Raw genomic sequence first — 23,964 nt, 5'->3', positions numbered from 1 at the left:
CTTTGAAATCCTTTCGGGTTAAGGGAGTCATTATATTTCAAAAGATATTTGTTTAATTTTTTCTTTCTTCAAATTTTTACTTACATTCCAATTAGTTAACATACGGTATAATGTTAGTTTCAGTTATAGAATTTAGTGATTCGTCACTTACATACAACCCCTGGTGCTCATCCCATTGGGGTCCTTAACACCCATTCACCCATTTAACCCACCCCCACCCACCTCCCCTCCAGTAGCCATCAGTCTGTTTTCTATAATTAAGAGTCTGTTTCCTGATTTGTCTCTCTGATTCCCATTATTTTCATTTGTTTTGTTTCTTAAATTCCAAATATGACTGAAATAATATGGTATGAATCTCAAACTGACTTATTTTGCTTAGGACAATACTCTCTGGCTCCCTCCATGTCATTGCTCTATATACCCCACATCTTCTCTATCCATTCACGAGTCAATGGACATTTGGACTCTTTCCATAATTTGACTATTGTTGATAAAGTGCTATAAACATCAGGGTGCATGTGTCTTTTCAAATTGGCATTTTTATATCCTTAGGGTAAATAGTAGTGCAATTGCTGGGTCTTAGGGTAGTTCTATTTTTTAACTTTTGGAGGAGCCTCCATATTGTTTTCCAGAGTGGCTGTACCAGTAGGGACTGTAAATGGTATTCACTGAAAGCATATTGTCTGTTTGAAACTCTTGTGAGCATTTTGCATTCATTTAATTCATAACAACCAATGGTTACTAGGCTGATACTCATTTTACATGTGGGGAAACAGAAAAATAGGTGGGTTCAGTTAGTCCCACCAAATCGTTAAGGTATCAAGTAGCAACCAAAGATATGAACCTGTTTCAGATGCCATGTCCATGCTCTTGACAACTCTGCCATATTACCCACTGAGCAAATGGACTTCCAGCTGTTTTCCATCTCCTTAAAAGATATGGGTTTTACCTATCTCTACCATTTACTACCTGTATAACTTTAAACAAGTCCCTCCCCTTCTCTATGCTGTATATAATTTATATATAGTGTCCCAATACACACAAACATTGCATGTATCCATTGAAACTGAAGATATATTCTTAAAATAAGAACAAAATCAAGGCTCTTAATCATAGCAGAGAAATATCCTTGATTAGTGGATAATAGTTTCAGTGATTCCCCTTTTTGACAGGTTTGGTCAAGATTTAGAACAAGGAGATACAGGAAACAGGGATTTGGAAACCCTGTTTGGGCATCTGGAAATAGGAACACAGGTTCTTGTCATGTAAAAGCTTTCCCTTTTTCCTAACCATTCTAAAGACACATATTAGAGATTGTTGTTAACAGTTAGAAACATTGCGGAGAGCTAGGTGTTCTCTGTTGCCATATTGAAGAACCCAGTGTGATTAAAGAATGTCCTGAATATTTAACGGTACATTTAGAACAGTGCAACCACTTAGACACAGTAGACGCAGGAGCAGAGAGTGAATATGTGGAAACATCACCTTTTACCCATAACCAAGCATCCTCCACAGCAAAATCATGATTTGCCTAAAAGACTATTAATGTCTATGAATTATTTTAATGGTGCCAACGGGGGAAACATATGACGTAGTGGGCAGATTCTTCATCTGATGATTGTGAAGGTAAGCATCCAGGCTCCCAAGTCTTGTTAAGTATTTCTTGTTCACACTGAGCAGTTCATTCTCCCTGATCCTACTCCTTCAGCTGGTATGTGGAACTAAAACTTCTGGATCCAAAAGCAAAATGAAGTTCATTTAAGAATATACAATAGAAGGCCTGACAGTTCTAACTCGTCAAGTCCCAAAATGTTTGGAGAGGAACAAACTGTTATATAAAAAAATAGACATCAGAACTTTCATTAGCTCATTGGATTTACCTATGGATTCTTTATTTGGCCACAATGGTATGGGTTGAACTACTCATGTTAGATATACTGTAAGTACAAGGAAAAACTTAGCATTGGTATTTATTTGTCTTGCATTCAAAACAGAGCTTAGTCAAATATGTATTTATGTGTAAATTGAGAATATCTAAACCCAACCCTTGTTTGTGGAAGAATATGATCAGTTGAAGGACATATATGGATCTACAGATAATTTTTCATAAAGCTGTCGAATGAACCTGTAGCAAGTTCAGCTGTTGGTTTAGAATGCATCCTGAACAAGACTCAACTTACATTCTTGTGCAAGATTCAACATCTCTCAACATTTGGTCCAGTGTTGCTTAGAGTACAAAGATTGAACATCAGTTGGGAAAACACAGGCCCATGTAGAAAAATATTTTCCAAAGCAGAATATATATATACATATATATAAATATACATACATATATATGTATATATATATGTGTGTGTGTGTATTTATATATATTATATACTTATATATAAATATTTATATATATTATATACTTATATATAAATATTTATATATATTATATACTTATATATAAATATTTATATATATAATTTATATATATAATTTCATATGATCAAATTTTTATACAAGATGAATTGTTAAAAATCCTTCTTGTTTTCTCCCAATTTAAATATATTACATATAAATGAATATATATAGAAAAAATATATAGAGAAAGAGACACACATATAATTACATATATATATATATATATATATATATCACCATATGTATGCTTAGATGCACAGGGGGTTTGGAGTAAAGAATTTTTTGAGTCCACTTTTTTACATACCTTTTATTTAAAGAATTTCTTTCAAGAATCTCTCCTTAAACTTTAAATTACTTGAGAAATATCTCTGTGAGGAATTTTTGCAAATACACAACCATAGGTTGAAAGGGAAAAAAAGTTTCATAAGGTGATTTGGAAGATGGATTTATGACTAAAGGACATGAGAGTCTGTGGATAATGTAAACATCCACCAAAGACAATCTGAAATGATTTTTCTGGCTTTTAAAAACTACTTATCACATCCATGAGGCACCTGTGTGGCTAGGTTGGTGAAGCATCTGACTCTTGATTTCGGCTCAGGTCATGATCTCACAGTTCATGGGTTTGAGCCTTGCATAGGGCTCTGTGCTGACAGTGTGGAGCCTGCTTGGGATTCTCTCTCTTGTTTTCTCTCTGCCCTTCCCCACCAAAAAACAAATAAATAAATTTTTGAAAATCTATTGTATCCATAATAAAGGAAAAATTGTGAAAAAGCTATGGTCTTAACTAGGTGCTGTAGTTAGACTAAAATGTTTAGACACAAAATACTAAGTAATAATATATTCTAGGCACTTTAGTAAATGTTTTTAATTTAAAAAACCATTTCATCTACAGTATGACCTGATCAGCTATTATACTATTGTCCCCGTTTTTGCAAATAAAGAAACTTCAACCCAATGTTATACAAGTACTAAGCGGAAATCTGTATGTAAACCTTTTTCTGTATGATTTAGAAGCTCATACTTTATTCATTTTGCTTAATACTCTCTCACAAATACATATAAAAGCTTTAAAGCCTCAATTTTCCCTCAAATTATCCATATTTTCTCCTGAATATTCTGAATGCCCTCTCTTGCAAGTAACCACAAAGAAAATGCATTCCAGAAGAATTTAAACTTAAAGATAGGAATTTCATAAGATCAAATTTATATATAAAATGAATTATTGTTAAAAATCCCAATTATTTTCTCCAAGTTTATATATGCATATTTTTATATGAATGAATATATAATATATTATATATTTATATTTATATATATATATGTGTGTGTATACACATATACTTACTCATCAGGAGGCTCACTTCTGCAACATTTTACGTCTCTTTGGAATGTGAAGATGATCCTTCAGGCTGTTTTGTTTTGTTTTGTTTTGTTTTGTTTTTTACTTTCTGTGCCTGTGCTATAAAACTGCAAACAGATGCGGAAGGCCCCTGACTTTCCTGTGAAGCTTCCAGCCCGATGAACCTTTCAGGAAAGCATTGCTGGGAATACCTTGAGGTGAAAGCACACGAGGGACCCGAGGGAAAAACTCCCGTGGGCATCGTACGGTGGCCAATGTGTGTGTGGTTATAATTTGAGAAACAAAGCCTATATTTTTATAAGGTCATATACATGGGCTTGAGGCTTATTTCATTTATCTCTTGAGAGTTATTACCTGAGTGATTCAATACTTCTGTAATGTTATAGCACTGATGCAATAATATAGGTATTTGTTTTTCTTCCTCTCCTCTCCTAGAATAACTTCCTTGAAGACTGAAGAGTCTTGTTTATCATGATACATAATAATTAAATAAATGTAGAATTATTTATCATTCTAAGTACAATCCTTTTGTTTAATTGGATATTACCTACTTAGGATACTGGTTAGAATTTGGAAGTGCCACAATGCACATCTTCTCCCCTTATTTTGGTTTGTTTTTGTTTTGCTTTGTATTACCTCCCTCTCCACGTTGTGTGAGAGAGAAATAGAGTGTCAGTGGAACCTAATGGGAACAGATTGAATAAATCATAGTTTTTGGTTCACAGCAGAAGATCCTCCTAGGTCCATGCAAGGTCCATCTAAGGTTTCATTTCATAATATATTTTTCCTTTTTGCATTGTTTATCTCCACTTCTGCTCAACCCTTCTGTTCACGCACCATACTCTAACACACTCAACTCCACTAGCCTGAAACATTGCACATTCCTCGGGTTCTCCTACAGTGGTCCACATCATGAAAATTATCTCTTACAAACTGCCCTTAAATTACAGCATTTGTCTTCTCCTTGCTGCATGACCATGACTCACACATGCACTTAGTAATACAGCCTCAGAAGGCATGAAACAAAATTAGGTAAGTCCATTAAAAAAAAATGAATCCACCTTCACAGTAGAAGATTTCCATGTTCCTTTTTATATTATTGATGAGAAAAGCAGGCAATATGTCAGGAAGGATAGAAAAGATCTGAATAATGCAGTCTAGGGGCACTTGGGTGGCTCAGTCAATTAAGCGACTCTTGATTTCAGCTCAGGTGATGGTCTCATGGTTTGTGAGGTGGAGCCCGGCATTGGGCTCTGTGCTGACAGCGTGGAGCCTGCTTGGGATTCTCTCCCTCCCTCCCTTTCTCTCTGCTCCTCCCTTACTTGCACGCACATACTCCCTCTCTCAAAATAAATAAATAAACATTTTTAAAAAGACAATGCAGTTTAAAAGGATATAGATGTATATATATAATTATATAAATAACAAAGAATACACATTATTTGCCTTGTGTAGATGGAAGACTTACACAATTATTAGATCATTTTTATTTTTATTTTTATTTTTAATTTTTTTTTCAACGTTTATTTATTTTTGGGACAGAGAGAGACAGAGCATGAACGGGGGAGGGGCAGAGAGAGAGAGGGAGACACAGAATCGGAAACAGGCTCCAGGCTCCGAGCCATCAGCCCAGAGCCTGACGCAGGGCTCGAACTCACGGACCGCGAGATCATGACCTGGCTGAAGTCGGACGCTTAACCGACTGCGCCACCCAGGCGCCCCTAGATCATTTTTTAAAAAAGCCTCAATATATTGTGAAGAAGCGACATTACACAAGAGTCTGAACACAACCGAAGATAGATCTAGATCTGTGTTATCATTATTTTTGTGTGAATTGTTCAAAGATGTCTCTGTCAAATACCTAGCTAGCCACTAAGCTAATAGAAGATATAGTTCAGGGCGCCTAGATGGTTCTGTTGGTTAAGTGTTCAACTCTTGATCTCAGCTCAGGTCTTGATCTCAGGGTCGTGAGTTTAAGCTCTGAAATGGGTTCACACTGGGTGTGAAGCCTACTTAAAAGAGACAGAGAGAGAGAGAGAGAGAGAGAGAGAAGTTTTCATAACCACACATAGCAAAGAATATAGATTTTAGAAAAATAATTTAGACAAATCACTCAACAAACAACCATATCCCACAAAATATTTCTCTCAGAAAGTCAGAGCAATACCAAGATGCTCACTCTCACTCCTTATATTCAACATTTTACTAAAGATTACCAGAGAGGGATGCATGGGTAGCTCAGTTAGTTAAGCATCCAACTTTTGGTCTCAGCTGAGGTCTTGATCACAGGGTCATGAGTTCAAGTTATGCATTCGGCTCCATGCAGTGTGAGGATAAAAAACATGTCACTTGCAAATATGTCCTCCAATCCCATATGCTGCCTTTTAGTTTTGGTGATTGTTTCCTTTGCTGTGCAGAAGCTTTCTTTCTTGGTGAAGTCCCAAAAGTTATGTTTGCTTTCATTTCCCTTGCTTCCAGAAACATGTCTAGTAACAAGTTGCTCTGGCCAAGGCCAAAGAGGTTGCTGCCTGTGTTTCTTTCTATGATTTTGATGGTTTCTTGTCTCCCATTTAGGTCTTCCATCCATTTTGAATTTATTTTCGTGTATGGTATAAAAAATTAGTCCAGTTTCATTCTTCTGCATGTCACTTCCCAGTTTTCCCAACACCATTGGCTGAAGAGAATGTCTTTTTTCCACTGGATATTCTTTCCTGCTCTGTTGAAGATTAGTTGACTATAGAGTTATAGGTCCATTTCTGGGTTTTATTTTTATTCTGTTCCATTGAACTATGTATCTGTTTTTGGGGCAGAACCATGCTGTCTTGATGACTAAAGCTTTATAACACATCTGATAAATGTCTAGTATCCAAAATTTATAAATAACTTATCAAACTCAAAGTAAATTACCCAGTTAAGAAATGGGCAGAAGACATAAATAGACACTTTTCCAAAGAAGACATCCACATGACTAACAGACACATGAAAAGATGCTCAACCTCACTCATCATCAGGGAAATACAAATCAAAACCACAATAATATACCATCTCACATCTGTCAGAATGGCTAAAATTAACAACACAAGAGACAACAGGTGCTGGTGAGGATGAGGAGAAAAGGGAAGCCTCTGATACTGTCTGTGAGAGGGCAAACTGGTGTAGCCGCTCTGGAAAACAGTATGAAGTTCCTCAAAAAACTGAAAATCGAACTACTCTATTACCCAGCAATGTCACTATTAAGTGTTTACCCAAAGGATACAAAAATATGAATTCAAAGGTGTATATACATCCCAATGTTTATAGTAGCTTCAACAACAATATCCAAACTATGGAGAGGGCCCAAATGTCCATAAATTGATGAGTGGATAAAGAAAATGTGAGACTTGTAATTGTATATATACATACAATGGATGTATGGAATATTAGTCAGCCATCAAAAGGAATTGAATATTGCCATTTGCAATGATGAGGATGGAACTAGAGAGTACTATGCTAAGAACAATAAGTCAATCATAGAAAGACACATAGCACATGATTTCACTCACATGTGGAATTGAAATAAAACAAATGAACATATGGGAAGGTAAGGGGAAAGAGGACAGAGGGAAACAAACCACAAGAAGTTCTTAGCGATAGAGAACAACCTGAGGGCTGACAGAAGGAGGTAAGTGGGAGTGGGGTTAGATGCATGATGGGTATTAAGGAAGGCCCTTGTTGCGGTGAGCACTGGATGTTGTATGTAAGTGATGAATCACTGAATTCTATTCCCGAGGACAATATTGTACTGCATGCTCACTAAATAAAGTTTAAGTTAAAAATAAATAAATAAATAAATAAATAAAATTTTAAAAATATTTTTACTAGAGAAATTAGATTTAAAAAATAAATGAAAGGCATCTTATTGAGAAAGGAAAAAATAAAGAAGTTTCAAAACATTTTTTCTCTTTTTATTTATTTCTTTAATATGAAATTTATTGTCAAATTGGTTTCCATACAACACCCAGTGCTCATCCCAACAGGTGCCCTCCTCAACGCGCATTACCCACTTTCCCCGTCTCTCATGGTTTGCCTCCTTCCCTCTCTGTTTTTTCCCCCTTCCCTCCCCTATGGTCTTCTGTTAAGTTTTTCAGGATCCACATAGGAGTGAAAACATGGAATCTGTCCTTCTCTGTATGACTTATTTCACTTAGCATAACACTCTCTAGTTCCATCCACATTGCTACAAAAGGCCATATTTCATTCTTTCTCATTGCCACGTAGTATTCCATTATGTATATAAACCACAATTTCTTTATCCATTCATCAGTTGGTGGACATTTATGCTCTTTCCATAAGCATTTTTGAAAGAAATTAAAGAAGCCTTATAATAAAAAAAAAATCTCATATTCATGGATTAGTATAATTAAGATAGCAATACAGCTCAAAGTGATCTACAGATTTAGTGCAATTTCTATCAAAATATCAATAACCCTGTTGGTAGAAAGAGAAAGTTGACCCTAAAATTCTCCATAATTTGTCTCAGAAATAGAGGAAAGAATACTAAGCACATCATTTTATGAAGCAGCATCGTCTAAAGGTCCTCACATTACAAGAAAGAAAATGGCAAATAAATATCTTTTACAAACATACGCACAAAGATTTTAAACAACATACTAACAAATGAAATCGGTCATTTTTTAAAAATAATAATTTACTGTGACCAAGTAGAGTTTCTTCCAGGAATAAAACATTCAACATTCAAAAATCAATCAATGATTTTCACTGAATTGCTAGAAAAAAGGAGAAGAAACACACGACCCTTTTAATAGATGCATATAAAGTGACAAATTCCAGCTTAGGTTTATGATTTTTTAAAAAATCTTTAAACAAATAAAGAATAAAGAGGAACTTGCTCAACCTGATAAAAGCATCTGCATAAAACCCACAACTTACATCTTATTAAGATTGGAAGCGACAGTCTTCCCAATCCCCATTTCATTTCTGCATTGTACCCTAGGCTCCATCCCTTGCAATAAGGCAAGGAAAAGAAATAAAGGACTCACAGATTAGAAAGAAAAATATTGAAACTGTAAAAATTTATGTATGTGCAGATGACACGATTGTATAAGTGGAAAATGTTAAGGCTCTACAAAAAAAAAAAAATCTAATAGATCTGATCAGTTAATTTAGCAAAGTTACCAAATACAATGCCAATCCAAAAGATCAAGTGTATTTTTATAATAACAACAATTAGAAATTAAAATTACAAATAAAATGCTATATAAAATACTACTAGAATCATGGCATTTGAAAATTACATTTTCAAAATATATTCAAGACCCATATAGGAAACTCAGAAGACACTACTAATGTGTGAAAATAAATACATAAATAAATAAATAAACAAACAATGATAATGGATTCAAAGACTTGATATATTTACTACATTAATTTCATAATTTCAATAGAATTCCAGTAAACTCCCGACAGAATGCTTGGAAAAACTGGCAATCCTATTCTGAAATTGTATTCTATTGTATAGAAATATACAATATTAAAGGAATCTAGAATAACAAATCAATCTCAATAAAAAGAACACAGGTAGAGAGCTGATTCTATCTAAATAAAAAAAAAGCCTTATTAAGCTCCTGTAAACAACATTGTGGTACTGATATATACACATATAGATCCTTGAAGCAAAATACACTGTCCATAAATACACCTCAATGGGTGAATTTTTTACAAAAGTATTAAGTAATTTAGTGAGGGAAAGAACAGACTCTTTTTTTTTCCAAAAAAACTATGCTGGGTCAATTGGATATCCATCTGAGAAAAAACCAACCTCCACTACTACCTCTCACCACACACAAATATTAACTCAAAATGAGTCAGAGATCTAGGTGTGGAAGGCTAAACACATAAAAATACTAGAAAACTTGTTTATAGCCTTGGAGTAGATCAATACTTATTAAGTATCACACAATAAGCACTATAAGAAAAACTGAAAGTTGAAACATTAATATTTTAACTCTTCTACTGGTCAGATGTGATCTTATTAAAAATGAAAAGGCGGGGCGCCTGGTGGCTCAGTCCGTTGAGTGTCCGACTTCGGCTCAGGTCATGATCTCACAGCTTCTGAGTTCGAGCCCCACGTCCAGCTCTGTGCTGACAGCTCGGAGCCTGGAGCCTGCTTCGGTTCTGTGTCTCCCTCTCTCTCTGCCCCTAACCCACTCGCATCTGTCTCTGTCTCTCTCAAAAATAAATATTAAAATTTTTGTTAAATGAAAAGGCAATCCATGGACTAGGAGAAAACTATATAAATATATTATGTATAAATATTTTATATTATGTACAACTTATATGCATGGCATTATATATAAGTTATATATAAATATATATAATTTTTAATATATAATTTATAGTCAAGTTGGCTAACATACAGTATATACAATGTGCTCTTGGTTTCAGGTGTGGATTCCATGATTCATCGCTTACATACACCACCCAGCGCTCATCCCAACATGTGCCCTCCTCAATGCCCATCACCCATTTTCCCCTCTCCTGCCCCCCCCCGATCAGCCCTCAGTTTGTTCTCTGTATTTAAGAGTCTCTTATGGGAAGGAGACAAACTATAAATATATATTTTATATTTATTACATATATATATAAATAGGTATGAAGAAAGATCTATATCTAGAATGTATAAAGAATTTTTATAGTCATAAAAAGCCTACAACTGCCATTTTTAAATTGTACAAAGGACTTGAAGATAATTTTTTAAAAAAATACACAAATGGTGAATAATATGAAAAAAAAATGCTCAACCTCATTAGTCATCAGGGAAAGCAAATTAAAACCACAATAATATAACACTACAAACCTCCTAGACTGACTAAAAGGAAAATAATTAACAATAGCAAGTGACAAGAATGTGGAACAATTCTGGTGGTTAAAATTAGAACTTTCTGCCTGTGTTTTGATATCACTCCACAATTTTAATGTTGCCTAGTATTCCTTACTGACCAGACCATAAATCCCAGCGATTACTAACTGGGAGACTTAGAATTTCTGTTTACTTTCCATAGCCCTCTGATGAATATGACCAACAACTTTTGGAGTCAAGTTCTTTCATGGCTGCCATTCCATTGATTTTATGCCCTCACTGCTCTAGCACTCAAGCAATCAGGAACAGGTTTACAGAAAAGTGTTAATATTGTTAAGAAGGCAGAAGTTCTGTCTGTGACACGGGTCAACAGATTAACTCCATCACAGGTCCCCACTCTGGAATTATGTCATTTTCATATTCCCATGACATCCAGCTTTCTTGGAAAGCTGGATTCACATAGAGAACGGGAATTCTCGTAAATTCAGGTTCCAAACACAGGGAATGCAATTCCCTATTCAAAATCAGACATTTCTCAAACATGTCTCTTCAGCATACCTACTTCTAAGACAAAGCCTTTCCGTCAGAGGGGATAATTAATTCCAGAGAGAGAAAGCAGCAGTTAAAAGACAAGGTCCTTGAGCCTTTATGGAAACCTCTTTAAATATCCATGCAGTGCAAGGTGAAAATATTTTGGAGAAGTTACATCTTCAGAGCAAGTTTCATTATGGTAGGAATGATTCATTTGAAAGTGTTTCCTCCACACTTCTTACCTCTTGCCTCTAGGACCAGAGCCATCTGTAGGTCATTTCTCCACAGTGTGTCAAAAGAATTCACTCTAAATTTAAATCCCAGGCTTTCTACGAACAATTTTGGGGCTTTAGGCTAGAAGGAAAGATTTGGACTAATAGAAACACTTTCTGCACAGCTATTGATTTGTTACTGAATTACCTAAGTAGTCTCAGTCTGAGTGTGCCATAACTTTCATAGTGTAAGTTTCTTATCCAAGAAGAGGTCAGTTAGAAGATGGGATTATTTCTGAAAACCCCCAAACATCATTAAGATCATCTAAGAGTACAAGGTAAGTTTTTCAACAGCGTTGAAGCATCTTAAAGAGGGTTACCTTCTCTATATAGTAATCACTATGTTTCAACACTTTTAAGTATAGTAATATTTTATCCTCTCCCAAGTTCTTCAGAAGATAGTTGATGTGTCATTGGCCTAATTTGGCAAATGAACAATCTGAGGCTCATAGAGATTATGAAATGTTGTAGGACCCAGCTCTCTGATCAACCAGGCACTTGGTATTGCACGAGACCTCTCCCTTAACATCCAAGACAAATCATGAGCATGAAAATCAAATGTAAATACACTCCAAACACAGAAAAGACATACATATGAGTAATACATTAAATAGGTCATCTGTCATTTAGCCCAAGCATGAACAGGGACAGCCCTTCCTTAGATTAACTGCTACAGATAATGTGGGTCTCTGTGCCTTCCTGAAAAGTAAAATTAGAGATTAATCTTCCTGAGCTTGTTGCATGGTCAAATGTTTTTCTGTATTTCGTTCAAAATGCCAATTCTCCCTATCTCCTAGGTGCAGGCACAGTCACAAAAATTGGTGTAAGTTTTTTGTGTGCCCACAGTAATGTGGTGGCTATGTTCATGTATGTTTCCTCAATCAATTCTCATAACACCCGGGACATGGATATTATCATTCTCATTTTATACCTGAGGAAACAAGGATGTAGGGTGCCAAGAAATGTACCTGGGATAAAAGAAGTTGCAAGTGGAAAAGGCAAGATTCCAATATGGTCTCTCTATTTCTACAACCAATACATTACACTGAACAACTGTGGTAGTCATTTTCAACATTTAGCAGAGTCTGGGGACCCATGCTTGCAAGCAGATTGGGAAGGGAGGAAATGGGGCTGTGGAAGAGGCCAAGGTCAAAGGGATATTCAATGAAAGCAGCACCACATTTTTGTTAATATTTAGTGATTCTGATGTATTTAGTGATTTTGATGTGTTGATACTTGGTGATCATGTGTGTGTGTGTGTGTGTGTGTGTGTGTGTCTGTTGATGAAATTGCTTCATGAACACTTGCTTCTGAAGTGGTATTAAAGTCATTATAATTATTATGGTCATATCAAAAAGAGATAACGAGTTCAGCATTGTTTGTAATAACATAACAACGTAGGAAATGGATTAAAATTTTGGAAGAAAAAAGTCAACAAGTATAATGTGATATAATCTTGGCTCTGCCCTTTATTCTCTGCTTGATCTTGGACAGGACGCTTAACTTCTCTATATTGTATTGCCTACTGTATACAGTAAGTAAAATAATAGTGGTAATCATAGATAGATAGATAGATAGATATATTGTTTGTTTTTTAGAGAAAGAAAGAGAGAGAGCACGAGCAGTAGAGGGTGAGAGAGGGGAAACTCAAGCAAGGCTCCCCGTGGAACCTGACACGGGGCTGGATCTCACAACTGCGAGACCATGACCTGAGATGGAACCAAGGGCTCCGCTTAACGAATTGAGCCATCAAGGTGCTCTATCATCTCATGGGTTTGTAGTGACAATGAAACAACCACATTTCTGCAAAACCAGAACACAACAAGTATCCAGAGATATAGTATCATTTTAGTTAATAGTATCATTATTATTACTGTAACATCAGTCTCTGAGATTGTTTCTACATTTGCAAAATGGATGAAATAATGTAAATCACACAGGTTACTACCATGCCATGCATATAGCAATAAATCATTAAAAATATACTTATTATCTATTATAATATTACTGGCATTTGATAACGTGCATTATCAATTACTTTATAGTAACTCCTAGAGCCCTTTATAATATTCTCTTAAGAAATACCCTGTTACACTTTTTGTCAACTATTATAAATAGTTTGGATATGGGGCTTTCTTTCTCGGACTTCCATCCCCTTACTGACCCTCAACCAACTTCATCCAAGACGCACAAAGGTCTTTACGAGAGTTGTATCCAAGATTCACCCTTCCTCCAACTCCTCTTCGCCCTCTCATTCATATTCTCAATTACCTTCCATGGTTCTCCATTTCCTAAGGATAAAGGAAAAATTCCTAGCGTTGCATTCATAGCCTTTACATCCATTTCCTACCACTTTTTTCACACTTAGCTGCAATATGACAACTTCAAGATAGGCCCTAAGTCTTTTCAGATGAGGAGGTGTGCACAGGTGATCTCCTGCCTGTGTGTTTGCAAAGTTTTTCATGTCAATGCTCTTAACAGAATCTTCACCCAGGAGATAATTTAAGTCATCGTCAAGAACTCAGATCTTACTTTCTATCTCAAACAAACCTCGTGAGAATCCACAACTCTACAGAATCTAGGCATTTGTTATTTACTAGATGAAGAGCCTCAATAAATTCAAGGTTGCATTAATCAAAAAAGCTTTTTTCTTTTCAGGTAATGCAATCAACCATAATATGAAATAATGGACAATAGGAACAACGTGACGGAGTTTGTTCTACTGGGGCTCACAGAGAATCCAAAGATGCAGAAAATCATATTTGTTATGTTTTTGGTCATCTACATCGTCTCTGTGGTAGGAAATGGGCTCACCGTGGTCACTATCACTGCCAGCCCATTATTGGGGTCCCCCATGTACTTTTTCTTGGCCTATCTCTCCTTCATTGATGCCTGCTATTCCTCTGTCAATACCCCTACACTGATTGTAGATTCATTCCGTGAGAAGAAGACCATCCTATTCAATGTATGTGTGACCCAAATCTTTGGGGAACATTTCTTTGGAGGTGCTGATGTCATCCTGCTTACGGTGATGGCCTATGACCGCTATGTGGCCATCTGCAAGCCATTGCACTACACGACCATCATGAATCGGCGGGTGTGTGGCCTGTTAATGGGAGTGGTGTGGGTGGGAGGCTTTCTTCATGCAACCATACAGATCCTCTTTATCATCCCATTACCCTTCTGTGGCCCTAACATCATAGACCACTTTATGTGTGATCTGAACCCTTTGCTCAATCTTGCCTGCACTGATACCCACACTCTAGGCCTCTTCGTTGCTGCCAACAGTGGATTCATCTGTCTGTTAAACTTCCTCCTCTTGATGGTCTCCTATGTGGTCATTCTGCGCTCCCTCAGGAACCACAGCTTGGAGGCAAGGCGCAAAGCCCTCTCCACCTGTGCCTCCCACATCACGGTGGTCGTCTTATTCTTTGTGCCCTGCATATTTGTGTACATGAGACCCGCAGCTACTTTATCTATTGACAAAGCAGTGGCAGTGTTCTACACTACGATAACTCCCATGTTAAATCCCTTAATCTATACCTTGAGAAATGACCAGATGAAAAATGCCATTAGGAAATTGTGTAGTAGGAAAGCTATTTCAGGGGAGAAATAAATATGCGCGAAGCACAACATTGATTCAATGGAAGCAAGGATCGAAAAGACATTTTGGATGATCTCAGCAAGGAATACCTATAAGATATAGAAGGAAAAAAATGACTGGTATGAATCATAGATTCTACATTACAAAGAGCAGAAATGGGTGCAAGAAAAAGACAAAAAAACTAACCCAGGATCACTCTTTGCATATTTGGACAATTCTACCAAATTGGGGCTTAGTTTTCCTAGCTTCATTCATGTATATGGATTCATAAGCTTTCATTCTAATTAAGAAATTAAAAATTAAATTCTAATGTAAAATTATATTGGTATTGAGCATCAATCTCTAGGACAATCCAAAGAAATAGGCACTGTTGTTATCCCCACTTTATAGGTGAGGAAACGGAAGGGGGAAGTATCAAAGTAGGTATATGAGAGTCATTAATCAGAATCTACCTGATTTATAAGACCGTGCTTTTACACGCTCTGATACAGCACCAGGCAAAGATGATAGAAAGATAATTATAATAGCTACCATGAACTAAAGGCTATGCCGGATGCCACATATATAATATATAATATGTAAAATATGGTATACGTACACATGTCATATTATTATATACACATATTAATATCATAATTATATATAGTTATTTATACTATTGTATATGATATTTATATTAATTCATTAACTATAACTAAATTCTAAGAACTTTTCATTAATAGCTTAATTTTATAGAAAACTATAACATAGTTTATGATAATTAGTTCACTGTAATATTGTGGTATGTACTCATTTAACCTCTAAGAGCTAAGTGAAGAATATTATGCCATGTGTCCAAATTTCCTTGCAGACTTCAGAATCATTTTGTATTGTTCACGTCACCCATCTTATGCTGATAAGCCATAGAAAATGCAATGACTCAAATAAAAGAATATTGTAATGTCAGACAGGAGTTTTATTTTTTAATATACATTTATACTCTATAAAGTACATACCTGATAACTCAGAATACCTTCTACAAGTAGAATAATGTATAGTGCGTGATAAATAGTGAATAAAAAATAGAAGTATAAAAAAAGGTGAACAAAGTCAATAAAATGTAGAGAAAAAAATACTGGTGGGTAGAGAATTTTTTTTCCTCATTTTATCTGATTCCGACTCAGAATTCTGGCTAGATCTCTAGAGAAACCACAATTTGTTTTTTACTTCTGCTTAAACTGGGTAATGAGAAAAAATTGAACCTGAGATGCTCAGTGCGAGAATAGCTTACCTTGATATTCCCCCTGCTCTCAGCAAGATTTCATTATCTTATGAATGTGAGCTGTTTCTGTTATTTTTCTCTGTCAGTTAGATTACTTTTAGGTAACAATTCATTATGAAAAGGTGTTTTTAAACATACGTGGCTCCCCCTACACACAAAACAACTTCAGGATAAATATATCCCATTTATTCCTTCCATCCCTCCCTCATTAATCAACAGACATTTCTTGAGCCCAAAGAATAGATCAGACAGATTGATAGTTGCTGGGGCTTCAGTGGTGAATAGAGAGGAACCCGGGTCTTTCTTCACAGAGCTTAGGATCCACTGAGAGGCACCCGGAGGGGAGCAGAAAATGACGACACCGTGTTATAAATGGTAAGATAGTGGCAGCACAGGGTGCTATGAAAGCATGTTGGAGGGACACACGACAAAGACTCAGGGGTTCAGGAAAGTTCCCAAGATGAAAGGACATAAAAAATGAAACTTCAAGCTTGAAACCAGGTTTGCAGAATGAACATGCATGCATCAGGGGGAGTGGGAGCATTCCTACCAGAGAGAATATATAACCAGGGCCAGAGGGTGAAAATCAGTGTGCATGTGGTTGTTAATTCATCTGTTCATTCAACAATTGTTTATTGAGCTCTCACCGCACGCCAGGCGATGTGCTGGACAATGAGCTTAAAAATGGTCAGCAGCATGACATGAACCTGTATAGACAGGAACAGGGAAGATGAAGACTGGTCTCAGAATCATGTTCAATCTTACCGCTAAATACCATGGGGCAAATACGGAAAGACCTTTTAAGCCAGTGAGTGATGCACTTTAATATGAGTTTGAGATAACTATATGGGTTGTCAGTGTAGGAGGTATAATCCACGAGGAGCATATTACACTCCAAAATAACAACTTGAGTTTTCCAATTTTTAAAGACATAAATCTGTGGAATACATGTGGGAACGGATACTAAAAATATAGGATAGGGGCTCTTGGGTGGCTCAGTGGGGAAGCATCCAACACTTGATTTTGGCTAAGGTGACCCAGGGTCATGGAATCCAGCCCCGCGCTGGACCCCATGCTGTGCTCCACACTGGGTGTGAGGTTTACTTAGGGTTCTCTCTCAATCTCTCTCTCTCTCTCTCTCTCTCTCTCTCTCTCTCTCATTCTGCTTCTCTCCCCTGCTCCCACTCTTTCAAAAAAAAAAAAGGATAGGATAATCATGGGAGAAACAAAATTCAATGAAGCCAAATTTGTTTGTTTGTTTGTTTATAGAGAGAGCAGTAGAGGGAGAGAGAGAATCTTAAGCAGGCTCCACACCCAGCACAGAGCCCCACTCAGGACAAGACACAGGACTTGATCTCACAAACTGTGAGATCATGACCTGAGCCAAAATCAAGAGCTGGATGTTTAACTGACTGAGCCACCCAGGCACTCCAAACCAAATTCATCGATATGGGCTCACTAAGTAGAGATTCTTTATTTATTTATTTTTATTTATTTTTATGTTTTTATTTATTTTTGAGAGAGAGAGAGAGAGAAAGAGAGACCAAGCACTAGCGGGGATGGGGTAGAGACAGGGAGACACAGAATTCGAAGCAGGCTCCAGGCTCTGAGCTGACAGCAGAAAGCCTGATGCGGGGTTCAAACCCATGAACCATAAGATCATGACCCGAGCTGAAGTTGGACTCTCAACCAACTGAGCCACCCAGGCACCCCGAGATTCTTCATTTAATGTTGCAGCTGGGGGACTGAGGAAAAGCTAACAGTTTTCAGCTTGTTAGCTAAAACATGAACCAAAGGTAAGCAAATTAGAAACCCACACCTGCTTTGGTTTAATGTGGAGGGAGAGGTTTAAAGGTATAAAAAAGGGGCGTCTGGGTGGCTCAGTCAGTTAAGGGTCTGACTCTTGATATCGGTTCAGGTCATGATCTCGCATTTCATGAAATCAAGCCCCAAGTGGGGCTTTGAGCTGACTGTGCAGACCCTGCTTGGGATTCTCTCTCTCCCATTCTCTCTGCCCCACCCCATGCTCTCTCTCTCTCTCAAAATAAAATAAAGGTATAGGGAAATTGTAGTGTTAGAATGGATTTGTCATTTAAGTTACTTAACCATCCTGGGAGTGTCCAGAAGATATATCTTTGATCATGACCATAAGAAATAAATTTGTCAGGTGAGTCCCAGCACCCTTGAAAAGCTCTGCAACACTGCTTTCTGTAGGCCAAAACTCTCGTGGGAGCTAGGGTCACTGAACTGGGAAATCCCAGTGCAGTGGGAGTTATGTGATCCCAGGTAATAGTGGCCAAGTGGTAACACTCAACCTTTTTATTTTTTTTTTAATTTTTAAAATTTATTTATTTATTTATTTATTTATTTATTTATTCCATGAGAGAGAGAGGAGCAGAGACAGGGAGAGACCGAATCTCAAACACGCTCCATGCTGCCAGCACAGAGCCCAATATGGGGCTCGAACTCACGAACTGTGAGGTCATGACGTGAGCCAAGATCAAAACTTGGATGCTTAACTGACTGAACCATCCAGGTGCCCCAATACTCAGCCTCCTTAAAGGCAAGGTGGGTGTGCTCCCCATAAACGACAGCGGAATCAAAATAGCAGTCAGAATAATCAATACAAGCCAACTTGAAGTGTTCACTAGTTCATGGTGGTGTTCCTAGAAGCGAAATCGAGAGGAAGCCTATTCAAGTCTTACTTGATCCGTGTTAGCAAAAAAAGTTCTAGGTTAAGTAAACAAAAGTGTAACTTAATCATACAGACAGAGATTCATGGTCTGGCAATCAATTTCCAGACCGGAACCAGTTTATAGACTCAAAATTCCTTGAATCAAGGGGAGATTGGATCCCTTGCAGACGAACCCCAGGACATTGCCAAAAATGTGTGTGTGTGTGTGTGTGTGTGTATACACTTTTTTTGCCAAAAATGTATATATTAATCCTTCCTTCTGTCTTCTCCAATAGGGGCCTATGGTCTTTATTAACCTAATTGTGCACTGGATAAAAGGAATAAGCAGACCTATTTTATTATTGTTGTTAACTGCTTATTGTGCCTAATTTATAAATTAAACTTTATCACAGGTATGTATGTATAGAAAAAAACATAGTATGTATAGGGTTCAGTACTATCCAGTTCCAGGCATCCACTGGGGATCTTGAAACACATTCCCCCAAAATAAAGAGACTGCTGTATATGTGATCTGACCCAAGCAGGAACCGAAGGCAAAATTACATGAAAAAAATGGCCAAATGTTACGGTCCCCACTTTTGTTACAATGCCTTCTCTCTCCCAGCCTACACCCAAGGCCTTATGGGCGGGGGGGCGGGGGGGGCAGGGAGTTCACTGTGATCAATTGACAGAAGGAAAAAAGACTTGGGCCTTACACAGATAATTGGGCTATTAGATAATTCGACTTGGGCTGTTATACAGATAATTCTGCAGCAATATGTGGGCACAGCTCAAAAGTGAATAGATGCAGCACTACAGCCCCATTACGGAAAATCCCTAAAGGTCAATGGCATAGGGAAATTCTTTCAGTGAGTAGAATTTCAAGCAGTGTACCTGGTTCTTCACTTTCATGGAAGGAGAAATGGTCAGATGTGCAATGTATACTTATTTATGGGTTTTGGCCAATGGTTTGGCTAAATGGGCAGGGACTTATAAGAAACATTATTGGAAAATCGGTAACAAGAAAATTTGAGGAAGAGGCATGTTTGTATACCATTATGAATGAGTAAAAACACATGAAGATATTTATGTCCCTTGTGAATGCTCACCAAACACTGACCAGCAAGGGAGGATTTTTAATAATCAAGTGGATAGGATGACCCATTTTGTGGATACCAGTCAGCCTCTTTCCCCAGCCACTCCCGTCATCTCCCAATGGGCTCATGAACAAAGTGGCCATGGTGGCAGGGATGGAGGTTATATATGAGCTCAACAATATAGACTTCCACCCACCAAAGCTAGCCTGGCCATGACCACTGATAACTGTCCACCAGCAACAGAAACACATTGAGTCTTCAATATGGCACCATTACCCCGCATGATCAGCCTGGTTTCAGGTTGATTACACTGGATTGCTTCCATCATGGAATGGTAATAATTTGTTCTTACTGGGATAGGCACTTGTTTGGATATGTATTTGCCTTCCCTGCATGCAATGCTTCTGCCACAACTACCATCCATGCACTTAAAGAATTTTTTATCCACCATCATAGTTTTAGATACAGCATTGCTTCTTATCAGTGATTTCACTTAACAGCAAATGAAGTGTCACAATGGACTCATGTTCATGGAATTCACTGGTCTTGCCATATTTGCCATTATCTTGAGGCAATTGTCCTGATAAAATGGTGGGATGACCCTTTACAGAATTAGTTATAGTACCAGCTGGGTGGCAATACCTTGCAGGGATGGAGCAAGAGTCTTCAGTTCTCTGGAAGGCCGTGTGTGTTCTGAATCAGCACCCATTATATGCTGCTGTTCCTCCCATAGCCAGGTCCTATAATCAAAGGATAGAAATGGGAGAGGCACCACACATTGTTATCCTTAGTGATTCACTAGCAAAAATTTTGCTTCCTTTCTATAATGCCATTTTTGTATTTCTTAGTTTCTATCACAGTATTTAACTTACTGAATATCAAGAAGAAAATAATCACCCCAAAACTTTACCTTCCCTTCTTGTGGAGAGTTTAGTGCATTTTCAGTTGTATGCAGGACAGTTGTATAATGTTAGGTGGAATTGTGACCTTGTGTTGTCTTTATTTAGAGATTAAGTATGGCTTAAGGTGATATGTATAGGTGCTAGGTTGATAAACAATGGACTTGTGTTGGCTAATTTTATACGTTAACTTGCCTGGGCCACAGGGTGCACAAATATTTTTTTGACTATTGCTTTGTGTCATGAGTATGAGGTTTTTCTGGCTGGGATTAACACTTGAATTGATAGACTGAATAAAGCAGATTGCTCTCACTGATGTAGGCTCCTCATCCAACCAAATGAAGACCTGAACATTACAAATGGCTGATCTCCCCTGAGTAAGAGGGAAGTTTCCTGCCCGTGAGCCTTTGAACTGAACCATTATCTCTTCCTGTCTGATGACTGGCACACTGACACATTACTCTTCCTCATTCTACAGCAGCCTTCTGCCTCTGGACCCTAACTGGGACATCAGTTCTTACTGGTTTATAGCAGTTTCTGGTCTTTAGGCTCAGAATGGGACATAGGCTGTACAGCTTTTGCACTTTCCAGCCTCCATATACACAAAAGCCAATTCTTTTTTTTTTTAATTTTTTTTTAACGTTTATTTATTTTTGAGACAGAGAGAGACAGAGCACGAATGGGGGAGGGCCAGAGAGAGAGAGGGAGACACAGAATCTGAAACAGGCTCCAGGCTCTGAGCTGTCAGCACAGAGCCCGACGCGGGGCTTGAACTCACAAACCACGAGATCATGACCTGAGCCGAAGTCGGACGCTTAACCGACTGAGCCACCCAGGCGCCCCATCCACAAAAGCCAATTCTTGATAATAAATCTCTTCACATGTATGTGTGTGTGTGCTTGTGTGTGTGTGTGTGTGTATACTCTGAAAGATACCACATTTTTTCATGGATCAGGAGATTCAATAATTGTTTAGATGTTGATAATATCTAAAATAACCCCTATAAAACCTCAATGATAATTTTACAGGTAGAGAAAATTCAGTTGAAAGGTTCATCTGGAACCTCAAGTGATCTTTAGCTTAAAAAAATTCTTGAAAAGAGAAAGCTGTATGTCTCACATCTCCTGATTTTAAAGCTTATTATAAAGCTATAATAATCAAAACAGTGTGGTACTGGCATAAAGACAGGCACATAGACAAATGGAATCGATTTGAGAGCCCAGAAACATACCATCATAAATATGATGAAAAGACAAGGGTGCCAAGATCATCCAAGGGGAAAAAGAGTTTTTTCAACAAACGGTTTTGGAAAAACTAGATATTCATGTGGAAAAGAATGAAGGTTGACCTTTAACATATACCATATGCAAAATAAACTCAAAATGGATCAAGACCTAAATATAAGAGCTAAAACTATAAAATGTTTAGAAGAAAATATAAATGAAAAAAAAAAGCTTCAGGACATTAGCTTACACATTAAGTTCTTGAGTATGACACCAAAACACAGGCCCAGAAGAAATCAATTAATTAATTAAACTGCCTCAAAATTAAACATTTCTACATATCAAAGGTCAATATCAACAGAGTAAAACAGCAACTCGTGGAATTCTGACACCTCAGTATCAACAAAGGACTTGAATAAATATTTCTCAAAACATACCTGTATGCAAATGGGTAAAGAGCACATGAAAAGATACTCAGCATCAGTAAACACTTGTGTACACACTGTTCATAAGAATATAAAAATTGTGGGCGCCTGGGTGGCTCAGTCAGTTGAGCGTCCGACTTCAACTCAGGTCATGATCTCACAGCTCGTGAGTTCAAGCCCCCGTTGGGCTCTGTGCTGACAGCTCGGAGCCTGGAGCCTGCTTCGGATTCTGCTTTGGATCCCTCTGTCTCTGCCCCTACCCCACTCACATTCTGTCTCTGTCTCTCTCAAAAATACATAAACATTAAACAAATTTAAAAAACAAAAAAATGGATATAAAAATGGTGCAGCCACTGTGAATCACACTATGACTTTCTTCAGAAAGTTAAAAATAGACTGACCATGTGATCCAGGATTTCTACTTCTGGGTTATAGCAGAAGAATTGAAAGTGGGGACTGGAAGAGATATTTGTACACTCAACATATGAATAAATAAAATGTGGCATACATCCAATGGAATGTTACCCAGCATTGAAAAGGAAGAAATTTCTGAGCCATGCTAAAACACAGATAAACTTTGATGATGTTTTAAATGAAATAAGCTGTTTATTTTTAATAAACTTTATATTTTATAACAGGTTTACATTTACACGGGAATTGTGGAAATGATACAGAGAATTCCCATATACCGTGCACTCAGTTTCTCCTGTTGTCATCTTACATAGTATGGTACATTTGTCACAACTAATTCACTTGATGTGAACACATGATTTTTAACTTATATCCATACTTTATTCAGGGTACAGTAAAACCTTGGCTTGTGAGCATAATTCATTCCCAGGAACATGTTTATAACCCAAAGCACTTGTATATCAAAGCAAATTTCCCTGTAAGAAATAATGGAAACTCAGATGATTCATTCCACAAACCAAAAAATATCCTTATAAAAATGATTATGATACTGTAATATAGTACCAAATAATAAAGAAAATACAACATATAAGGAAAATAAACAAATTAACCTGCACTCACCTTAGAAAATCTTCGTGGCTGGTGTGAGGGTAATAAGAGAGTGGAGAATTATTACGCAGAATGACTTTCACTATCAGTAACAAAATCACTGCTATCTATTGGCTCAATGGAATCTTCTTCTGCATCTTTTGCTAGCATGGATGTTAACTGTAGTACAATATTAATAAGCACTTGTCATATACTGTATTTGCTATAACTGTCAAAAAGACAGCAGAGGAAAGGGTCTGTATCTGCAGGCAGCCTGACCTAGAAGGAAGCAAAGGATTCCTCAGCTTACTCTTCTATAGAAAAGCAAAGGATTGTCCATAGATGCTTTGA

General features: G+C 37.2%; 1 protein-coding gene across 1 annotated transcript; it reads left to right on the top strand.

The window, feature by feature from the left end:
- Positions 1–14,117: 14,117 nt before the first annotated feature.
- LOC122482735 (olfactory receptor 4C46-like) lies at positions 14,118–15,047 on the top strand. Its single transcript, XM_043579033.1, has one exon. The coding sequence runs from the start codon at positions 14,118–14,120 to the stop codon at positions 15,045–15,047; it is 930 nt and encodes a 309-aa protein (XP_043434968.1).
- The last annotated feature ends 8,917 nt before the right edge of the window (positions 15,048–23,964 follow it).

The sequence above is a fragment of the Prionailurus bengalensis genome, chromosome D1, assembly GCF_016509475.1.
Source record: "Prionailurus bengalensis isolate Pbe53 chromosome D1, Fcat_Pben_1.1_paternal_pri, whole genome shotgun sequence".
Classification (NCBI taxonomy): Eukaryota; Metazoa; Chordata; class Mammalia; order Carnivora; family Felidae; genus Prionailurus; species Prionailurus bengalensis.
The sequence above is the reverse complement of the archived record's forward strand: the minus strand, read 5'-3'. Positions and strand labels throughout refer to the sequence as shown.

Bases quoted from the DNA above. Each gene is read 5' to 3' on its own strand.
- LOC122482735 (XM_043579033.1), top strand. From the start codon at position 14,118: ATGGACAATAGGAACAACGTGACGGAGTTTGTTCTACTGGGGCTCACA.